This window comes from Neopelma chrysocephalum, unplaced genomic scaffold (assembly GCF_003984885.1).
Source record: "Neopelma chrysocephalum unplaced genomic scaffold, ASM398488v2 Primary Assembly neopelma1_96942, whole genome shotgun sequence".
NCBI classification, from domain to species: domain Eukaryota; kingdom Metazoa; phylum Chordata; class Aves; order Passeriformes; family Pipridae; genus Neopelma; species Neopelma chrysocephalum.
Window position 1 is genome coordinate 3,436,526 of NW_020925585.1, and position 10,637 is coordinate 3,447,162.

The window sequence follows — 10,637 nt, forward strand, 5'->3', positions numbered from 1 at the left end:
ATAATATAGGTGCAATTAATACAGCTTTACTGCAAGGTCCCACAAGCAGACCAGCGCCTTTTCAATTGGATTAGCCTGCGAAGTCCACTATCTGATAACAGTATAACCATTGCAGTAAAATGGAGACAGCAGTCAAAATTTCCAAAATAAACCTACTGATCTAAAAGAATAGGAAGCTGCCATAAGAGTAAACTGGAAAGCCACATACCAATTACAACGAGGTTTCTCCTCTCTGAAAAAAAATTGCCAAACACTAAAATCTGTGTCATTTCCAGATTCCTGCCTCCAACAAGCTGCAAGCTTCATTTTACTAGGCAGAATTTCCGAACTGAGAACTAAACACTTCTTTATGTAAATAAGAAAAATTAACTCTTTCTCAGAAATATCCACTAAAATTATCCAATGACTTTTAGAGAAGACTCTAAATAAAGCAAGGTATCATGTGACTAAAACATAAAAACCCCATTAGCCTATGACTGTAATTCTGAAAAGAGCAGGTACAGTTATCTGTCTTTTATCCAGTAACCAGTAGCAATCTCTGAGGCCTGAAGAACTAAAATCTACTGGTATGTATTAACAGACACATAGATAATACTCTTGTAGATCCTAGGGTCTATATTGTCAGGGACACCAGCACTTTGAGAACTTTTTCCTCCTTCTTTAACTGAACATGGAGGGGGCCAGGACAATCCTGCATTTACAGAACCTCCAGTGATAAAAACATTTCCCTCTGTAGTAGGTGCAAATAGTTACAATACAACAAACATGAGTAAACAAGGAAAAAGCATTGCAGTGTATTCATCACACGGCTTTTGTCAGAATGGTTTGATAAGATCTATGAGTCTCAGGGCAGATATTCTCACTTATCTGAGAATAAGTGTTCACATAAATACTTACTGTGTATTACTGGACAGCATCCAAAATACCTAATAAAGAGATTTGCATCTAGAGCTGCACTAGAAATAATGAGTTTTAAATTAGTCTGGGTTTGCAACACATCTCTCAGTTTTATTAACAAGAAGTCACTGAACCTATCCCTCTCATGTACTTCATCCTATAATGAAAGAGAAAGAAAGAAAAACAAAAATAACAGATAAACATCACAGATACAAGATCACAACTTTTCACAAATACAAACTTTTTAAAAAACTAAAATATGTAATTTGATGGTGCATTACATTAAAATCTGGCAGTATAGTAAGAATCCGTAAGTAAGGATTTTTTTATAAACTATCCAAAAGTAAAAAAATACTCCAAAAGGTTTTATAGATACCAGAGCAGACTGCACTGTAATGCAAAAACCACACAGATCTTGATTTCAGAGATCAAAGGAAATGTCTGAAACTTCTCTAATTCTTGCACTTGAATCTCACTCCTGAGATAATACTGAAAACCACAAATCCTACAAATTTTATTTTAATAAAATCTCCCTTCACAACTGATGAGCATTTAAAGAACTGAACAGTACCAAACAATAAGAAAAAAAGATAGATTGCTTAGAGTCACTAAATCATGCACAAAACTTATCATTAAGGCACATGACCAATTAATCATTTTGTCTGTCTTCTGTTTTATGATGTGACTGAATGAAACAAGAACCCAAACACAAGATTTGCAGGCTGAAATCAAGAATGTATAAATCAGTCTCAGACTTTTTTACTCTTTAGTAAACAGACAGGTTTTTTTCTGTTTTCAGCCCTAGAGAGCTCTGGTTCCACTGACTTATCAAATTCCACAATATGAAATTCACATAATCATATATGAACATACTTAAATAATTTGCTAGAAATTAGACTACGTATTATTTTGAAAACATTAGGCTAACAAATGAACTGCAAATTTGGTACTGCTAAAACAAGGACATAATAACAGAAATTCTGATACACTAAACTGTATCTACATAAATCTCTCTAAGGCTTTTCTGCTGACAGAGGAAGTTCAGAAAAATTTAGACCTCTGCCCTCTACAACTGCACAACAATTCAAAAATTAATTACTGGTATGAACCTAAAATGAGATGCTTTTACAGGGGAAAAAAAAAACAAAAATGGAAAAGCATGCATGCTACAATAAAGGCTCAGTAAATCTTTAAAGCTAACTGAGATGCTAACCAAACAAAACCAACTTAAATATTCAGTAAATTAATGTAGAAAACTAGGATCTCACCTTCCAATTAACAAGTAATACATATTGCTCCACCTCACATGAAATACAATAAAATCCTTACCACGATAACATGTGTCACATTAGATAGGGTGCTGTCTCCTGCCATGAGCGTGCGAAGCAGGATGCCATTAGTGCAAAATGTTACCAATGTCTTTGGAGAAACCCTATTGAACAGTTCATAAAGATACTTCAGTTTTTTGCACCACTTACATGCTACTAGCTTTCCACTATTTACCAAAAATTAAAGGATTGAACAGCTGTTTACCAAAAGTGGAATCACAGTTCTCTCACCAAAGAGTTCATGCATACTCCTTGTTTATAAACTATGCTTGTTCCCAAAGAGTTCCTAAGGACTCTTAGTGCTCATGCTCCAAAACTTCAGACAAGGGATTAATTGACATGGTGAGATTCAATCTTTTTCTAAATTAATAAGCAAGTGAAACACAATCTTGAGAACCTCTCCATGCTGTTTAATTTATTGGAAAATTCAGTGTGGACTGCTTTGGAAAAACAGGTTCCAATTCTTCAGCATATGCTTGGATATAGTCTTGATATTTGTCTACATGTGGTGGATTGACCTTGGATGGATTCCAGGTGCCCACCCAGGCCACTCTATCACTCTCCTCCTCAGCTGGACAGGGCAGAGTATACAACAAAAGGCTCATGGGTCAAGATAAGGACAGGGAGAGATCACTCACAATTACCATCACAGGCAAAACAGACTTGACTTGGGGAACTTAATTTAGTTTACTACCAATTAAGTCCATGTGGGAAAATAAGAAACAGAACCAACTCTTACAACACCTTTCCCCACCCCTCCTTTCTTCCCAGGTTTAACTTCCAGTTTTCTCTACTTCCTACCCCTCAGCAGTGCAGGGGGACAAGGACTGGTGGCTGTGGTCAGTTCATCACATGCTGCCTCTGCTGCTCCTTCCTCCTCACTGGGAGGATTCCTCACAGTCTTCACAAACTACTCCAGCATGGCGTCCCTCCCATAGGGTTCTGTCCTTCAGGAACAGACTGTTCCAGCATGAGACCCCCCACGGGTTCACAAGTCCAGCCAGCAAACATGCCCCAGTGCAGACTGCCCTCTCCATGGGGCCACAGGTTCTGTCAGGAGGCCTGCTCCAGCACAGCCTTCCCACAGGGTCACAGGGTCCTTCACGCAACCACCTCCTCTGGCATGGGGTCCTCCATAGGCTGCAAAGGAATTTCTCCTCTGGTGCCTGAAGCACCTCCTCTCCTTCCTTATGCACTGACCTTGGCATCTGCAGAGTTGTCTGTCTCACAATTATCACAATCCTCTCTTTGCACTGCTGTTACTGCTGTGCAGATTTGTAATATGTTATCCCAGAGGCACAACCACTGTCACCAGTGGCCTCAGCCTTAGCCAGCGGCTCCTCTTAGAGCCAGCTGGCACCAGCTCTATCAGACGTGCGAAGCTTCTTCTCACAGAAGCCACCCCTGGAGCCCATTCACTACCAAAACCTTGCCACACAAACCCAACACACTATAACTGACTGAGCCACAACGATGCCTTATGCCCCTAATGGTTTTTTATTTTTCTAATTTTTGTAAGCCTTATAAGTTTTATAAGTAGTAGAAGTAGATTTTAAAAGCAGCAGCCCTTATCCCTCTACCCTGTAGCACCCTTTAGTTTACAATTCCTTAACCCTCTTACCCCATTCCATGTTCCCTATATCAGTCCTACCCCCGAATCCAGTAGAAATGTTTAGTCTCTTGTCAAGGCAAGGTCTGTTCTGTTTGGAGAATGCTTGTATCTTAGCCTAAACCGCAGAACATGGTCAGAAACTGGGTGACTGTGTACCCTCTGTGCCCCGAAGAAGATGAAGATTGATGAAGAGGTGGTCCCAAAAGCCCCCAATTCCAGGGGGTGGGCCAGGAGGTGGACCAGAGCAAAGGCTACAGGGTGGACACACTTGGGATTGGACAGATGGTATTATAAAATGTAACATCTCAGACGGGGTGCGTCCTGTAACATGTATTGCCTTGGCACAATTAAACCCTTTCCTTATCTCACCCCCAATTAACTGCTTTGAAGTTTTTTCTTAGCACCAGCTGAACAGGCATCAACAAAGAAGTCAGCTGAACCTTTTCAAATGCTTTCATTTTTCAGGAATTTAAAAATCTTAAAAGTACCTAGTACCTCTTGCAGAGTTAAGCTGTGCAAGTGAAAACTGCAATTGTCATTACTTTCTCCAGCACTGCCACTGAAGTATTGAAAACTTCCAGAAAAGAAGGAAGACATAAGCTCACTAGTTATCATATATGTATTTCTTCCCAGGTTTGGAATTCATTCCTCACTTCAAAAATCCTCTTACATATTAAATTCAAGGAATTCATATAAGACAGACATGCTTTACTTTATCCATCTCTACTCCTTCTTCAATAGCCTTCTAGAAATCAAGAATTCTGTGTTACTATAAACACCCCCACCCAATATCTTTTTTGGCAGGTGGAAACATTGTCATCTCTCCCTTTTGCTTTTTCTCCAGTGAACTTATTGATTTGTCTTAAGCAGAGTTTTCTGCACTGGTTCCAGTAATTCTTCCATCTGACCTACACTTTATTCTTCTTCAGCGAGCATAGTTCTTCCACACATTAGTCATCACCTTATTTGCAATTCATCTTTACCAGCTCTTTTAATCTCTTAATAGCCTTATGAGCTTTTGTATGATATTCAAATTCTTCTTTAACTTGGCTTTGCTGTTTAAGTGCATTCATTAGCTATGTATCTTCATCCATACAAGCAACATAACCAGCTATACTTTTTGCCATCTTCTTCTCACTCATATCCCACCTAATGTCCATTCCTGAAAATCCCACTATCTACACAATTCAAAAACTTTAGCAACCACACACAATCTTCCGATTTCCATCCATTTCTGCTCTGCTTTAGGATCAAATTCTTCAGGTGATCTAAAAATCTCTACTTTCATATCACTTAATGTTTGAAATAAAAAAGCTGAAACAGAGTAAATTTAACCCAAAATAGATTGGTAAGTAATGCTCAGCTTCATCATTCACTTTCCAATTTTGCTATTGTCCCTTTAATGTGTCCTATCAAGTCTCACTATGTAGCATTTGTTACAACATGCTGGTCTTCCTACCTATCTTCAAAGTCTGCAGAACTTTTGGATTGACAAATGTCAAAAGCAGGGAATAAAAAATAAAAGGGGGCAAGTGTAGACCTAATTCGAAAATATGACAAGGATTTTCACACACATCCTCCCTAGAAGACATCAAGAGAAATCACTTGCAGTTCCATTCTATAAAACAACTTACTACATGAAGTTCTAAAATATCAGAAGAAAACTGTCCTTTTCACTCTTAAATATTCATTACCCAAAATAACATATCCTACCTATACTTCACCTATGGGGATTTTACTAAGCTGTATCCCAAATACACTATAGTTTAAATCTACACAAGACTAAAGACACCAACACGAGATCAACTGACTTTAAAAAATATCATTAGTACCTGCTTTCTAATCGGATCTGATAACCAATGGTCTGGCCAATCTTTTCTCTTCTTTCTGCTGCCACTCTTTCAGCCACAGTAAGTGCTGCCAAACGTCTTGGCTGAGTGCAAAATATACGACAGGGAGTTCCAGTTTTGTAACAGTCGTCAAGAATAAACTGAGGGATCTGTAAAGAAGTGGTTTAAATTTACTTTTTAGTTTGGTAAAGCCATAGCTTTTTTTACCATGGTGAGATAACTTAACTGCATCTTAATATTACACAGGTTGCAAAAGGCCTCACAAAAGGATTATCACTGCAAAAGTACTTGAAGTGGTGGAAAGGCCAAAAAGATAAATTTTTTCCCATTAAGTCTAATCTGTTTAAAAAAAAACAAAACAAAACCACAAGCAAACAAACAAAACTCAAACAAAAACACCCTGAAGCTTCTCTCTCTTGTCTCTCAGAAATATCTAAAAAAAGCTGTGTAGGTAATCTTTCATTTTAATGCAATAATATTCTACTCTAGATACTTAGAACAGAACTAGCTTTGAAAGAAAAAAGGCTGTACAAAATCATAGCTACCTTCCCTTCGATATTCTGTGATTATTTTAATAAAAAACTCATATCTATGAGAAAATTGTGTAGAACCATTTATGGTGTTAGTATGTAACTGCTGGTTTAGTATTTAAAAAGTAGGAAAGTTAACTGAAACACAAGACCTTCAACCTTACAGGAAAACAAAAGCCTTAAAACTAGAGTAAAGAAATCCCTTATTACAGAAACATTAAAAATCTAGCATTACATTTGAATAAATACTGTTATCTTTTTTTATTTCATGAAAGAAACATACTTGAGTAGTTTTTCCTGATCCTGTTTCTCCTACAATCAAAACAACTTTATTGTCCTTTATTATTTTGACAATTTCTTCCTGTTTTTCAAAAACTGGTAGTGATTGCCTGAAGGAATCAAAGTCCGATTCTCCTCTTTTCACTGGAACCTGCGGTATACCATCATTAAGTCGTCCACTTGTCCTAATCACTTCTTTGCTTTCTGTGAAGAGAAGTCAAAAAATTACTTATACAGATACAAAGGAAAATCATTAAAACACTGCTTAAAAACCGTACTTGAAAATTAACATTCCCAACTTTGTATGGATCCCTGTAGATAAAGTGACAAACCCATCACATATTTAGAAATCACATTCATAATAACACATTGTATAATGGTACTTAAAATAAATATTTTTCATAGGAATTTTTACTTTCATAGATATTTTGAACAAAACCAGACTATTCCAATACATTTCTGAAAGTCAAAAATGAAGAGCTAAAAGAAAAATAAAAACTAAACCACATTGCCTTGGCCTTTGTAGCTGTTTACACATTCATATCTGCACAGCTTGCCACGAAATATCCACCACACAGTTAAACATTTAAATTATTCCAAAGTGACAAGCACATCTTCTAACAAAAGGATAACTTTATTGTGATTCATATGCCTTCTTTCACATCCTCACTGGTCTTTTAAGACCTCCTCTCTGTCAGTCTTACATAACCTAATACTCCAGTCCATAAGATTTGTCTTAACACATACCAATTGAACCATGCTGTATCTAGAGCCCTGGACTCACACAGCAGCGTGATGTATTAGAAAGCAAGGCATAAATAGACAAATTCAGTACTGTAAATGCTATTCTATAATTCTGTAATAATTATTTTCCAGAAGAATTAGAAGCTCACTGTAAACTCAATTATACATATTTAGTGTGATTAACAGATTGACTTATTAAATTACAAACACTCTCTTACCAAGACAGAAATGGAATAACAGATTAAAAGAGCCAAGGACCATTCTGGAGAAGTAAAGAAAGATACATTTTACACTGTTCATTAATTTATGTCTTATGTTCCTAAGGAATTGCTTTTCAGTATTTTTATTATAGTTTCACTCTGTTCATTAAACAATTCTATTAAACAAATTAAACAACTGAAAAGGAAAACTAGCAAAGGAAGCACTTAAAGCATGAACGTCATGAATACCTGATGAAACAAGGCATACTGGTATGTTTTCTGTTCACCACACTCAACTTTGTGTGCAGAAATACACCATATCTCTTACAATGTTAAAGAAACAATGTTATTAAAAGCATTGTTAAAACCTCCCCAATATTATATTATAAGTTATATCCACATATGATATCCAGCAAACTCTTATATACTCTAGAAATCAAGAAGTTTAGGTAATAGCCTCTTAGAGACCAAATCTATTCTAGAAGATGACAAAACAAAACACAAACTTATCAAGAACACAGATTTCAAAAGGCAGAAAAGCCAGTCTCATCTTCTCATAAGGATGTTCTTATACAGAGTCACATTAACACTTGTTTTTTCAATCTCATCTCACGGAACTTGCAGGAACCCACATTTCAGAAACGAACTTCTAAAAAATTTGGCTGGAACTGGCTCAAAGATTCAAAACTAACTTGACACAAGGGAGACATTGCAATGTGAGTGACATGACTCCCTGAGCTCCTCATGACACCAGTTTTAAAAGACCCTATAATTAAAAGTCAAGAAAATTAATGGGTTTGTTTGGAGGGAAGGGTGTCAGGTAGGGCAGGAGAGGAAACAGAATATAGAGGTGTTTGTTTTGTGGTTGGGTTGTATGTTGTTTTGTCAAGTAGTGTTGATTGACAAGTCCATATCAGAAGACATACTGAACATACCAGATTCAACAGCACACGCATTTCCTCGCTCTGTCTTTGGCAGAAGTTCTGTTCGTTCTTTATTTGTGACAGGGAAATTCCGAATTAAAGTACAAACAGCATGTTTTGTAACAGGAGTCAAGGCACAAGTCATTACTGCACGTTTTAGTTCTGATCCATCCTTTTTCCTTACAGTTAGGTATCGATTTGCCCCTTTTCTGGGGGAAAAAAAGAAAAAAGGCACTTTAGGAATAAGCAAACTAGTTACCCAAATGTAACAATCTTTGATCATAATTTTTTCAAGATGGCTGTCAAATTACTTTCAAATATAATGTTAAAACTACAAACTTCCAAATGCCCTAAGTAGCATTACGCACACCAAAGTAATAGCAACAATCCCAATATCCACTACCAAAGGCACCCTCTGTTCACATGAGGTAGTGCAGCACAGACACCGCAGACTTCAGATCACTATGCTCAGCACAACCTTACAATTAGGCCTCTGTAATGTGACACTCTTCTGCTGTCTTTGGTTAAAGGTCCATTACTGCATTTGCCTCCCAAAATACAGCCAGCTCTATCAATCAATACTGAGAGTTACTACACAAAACTGATTTCTAAACTAACTCAAGAGATCTAGAGGTTAAAAATCAACAAATAGGTAAAGCAGACAAACAAGCTGCCTGCTAGTGACATTCCAAGCCTTAACAAAATCCAGTAAAACAAATTAAGATTCCCACAATGTTCATTATCAAAAATTTTCTACTTAGAAATAGTGCCATAACACTTAATTGTAACACTGCATTTGTCCTCAGACTGAACTTGGACACAAAAATGTAAAGAGTAGTTGTAAACACATTTGAAACGGAACCATCTTGTGCCTGGGCTACAATGACATAATCCTTTGAAAATGACTTCTCAGGGAGCCCAGTGCCCCATTCCTACTAGAAGTAGAAGAGTGGTGCAGGTACCCAGGTGCTGGCCCAGGCAGTCTCTGTGAGGAGAGGCACAGCCGCTCTGGCAGACTCAAGTTCTGTCCTCTTTACATTCTCACTTCAAGTGAGCCTTGTCTTCTCCATGCTGAACAGTCCCTCTCACCCTTTCCTAAGAGGAGAGATGCTCCAGTTCTTTCATCATGTTGTTGGTCCTTCATAGAACTCTCCCCAGTCTCCTGGTGATCCCAGTACTGGACACAGCACTACAGGTGTAGCCTAATCAGTGCTGAGCAGTGGGCAAGGATGACCTCCCTCCACCTGCTGGCAACACTTCAACCCTCTTCTCCTGCATTCCCAATAGAGGCACTCTTTTGGACCTGCTGCTCGAAGTTACTTTTTATCCGTCAAGGTGTGAGATTCCATGCAAAACCTTTGAACGTACAGGAGTGTATGAAAAAAATCAAAAGGCAGAACACATCTTGGAGAGAAGTCCTTTTTATGGACATGGAATCCACAGGAGCAAGCTACCTCAAACTAGTATGTCACAAGGGTTTTTTTAAGCAGACATCAGGTGCTAAATTTTATGTCTACATTATAAAGTGTTTTTTTTCCCAGTACTATTCCCTGGAACAGCTCAAGATATCCTAGAAGTACAGATCGTTTTCATGCTAGCAATGAAATTCCATAAATTCGCACCAAAAAGAGAAAATAATACATAAAAATCAGATTCCAACTTACCCTTTACTTTTAGATATCAGTCCAAGAGACTGACAGAGCCGGTGAACAAATGCTCTTTCAGTACTAGTGAAAGAAGAGGGAAATTCCATTTCTAGAAAGATAATTAAAAAAAAAAAAGTAACAACGCAGGAGGCAGTATTCTTGACATATTACCTCGATCCTACGAGGGTTTATCAATCCCCGAACCCACCACGCTTCCCGAGCACACCGGGACTGGCGGCACCGGGACTGGCTGCCCCTGCACGCCCGTAAGGGGTCCTGGCGGCGCCGCCGCCCCGCTCAGGCAGGTCGGGGCCCGGGAGACGCCGCTCCCGGGGAAGAGCCCGCGGGCCCCGGTGTCCGCCGGCCCCGCTCCGGCCTCGCCACTCCCTGGGGCCGGGCCGCCGCACACACCTGTGTCCTCTCCGTAGCGGAACCGCTCCAGAGCGAGGTTCACCGCGATCTCCACCTCCTCGTCCACGCGGACATCCCTCAGACCTTTGCCGCCTCGGACGCGGGCCGCCGCCGCGGCGGTGCCCGAGCCCCCCGCGCCCCTGCCGGGCTGCCTGGGCGGGACGTGTCTGGGCCGCGACATGGCTCCTCGGCGGGCCGGGGGCTCCGCGGCGGGCCG

At 39.2% G+C, this 10,637-nt stretch overlaps 1 protein-coding gene across 2 annotated transcripts in view; it reads right to left on the reverse strand.

Annotated features, from left to right (window-relative positions):
• Nucleotides 1-10,637, reverse strand: part of LOC113960929 (3'-5' RNA helicase YTHDC2) — a 29,951-nt gene extending 19,314 nt beyond the window's left edge. Inside the window, exons 1-7 of one of the 2 annotated variants that reach the window (XM_027670855.1) lie at nt 10,421-10,637; nt 10,028-10,118; nt 8,376-8,572; nt 6,501-6,700; nt 5,670-5,836; nt 2,227-2,329; nt 898-1,054 (exon numbers count right to left, since the gene is read on the reverse strand). In XM_027670855.1, coding sequence (XP_027526656.1) covers nt 898-1,054; nt 2,227-2,329; nt 5,670-5,836; nt 6,501-6,700; nt 8,376-8,572; nt 10,028-10,118; nt 10,421-10,601 — 1,096 coding nt within the window. In that variant the 5' untranslated portion in view covers nt 10,602-10,637. The remainder of the gene's footprint in view (nt 1-897; nt 1,055-2,226; nt 2,330-5,669; nt 5,837-6,500; nt 6,701-8,375; nt 8,573-10,027; nt 10,119-10,420) is intronic. The other variant, XM_027670856.1, reaches the window with a different exon arrangement.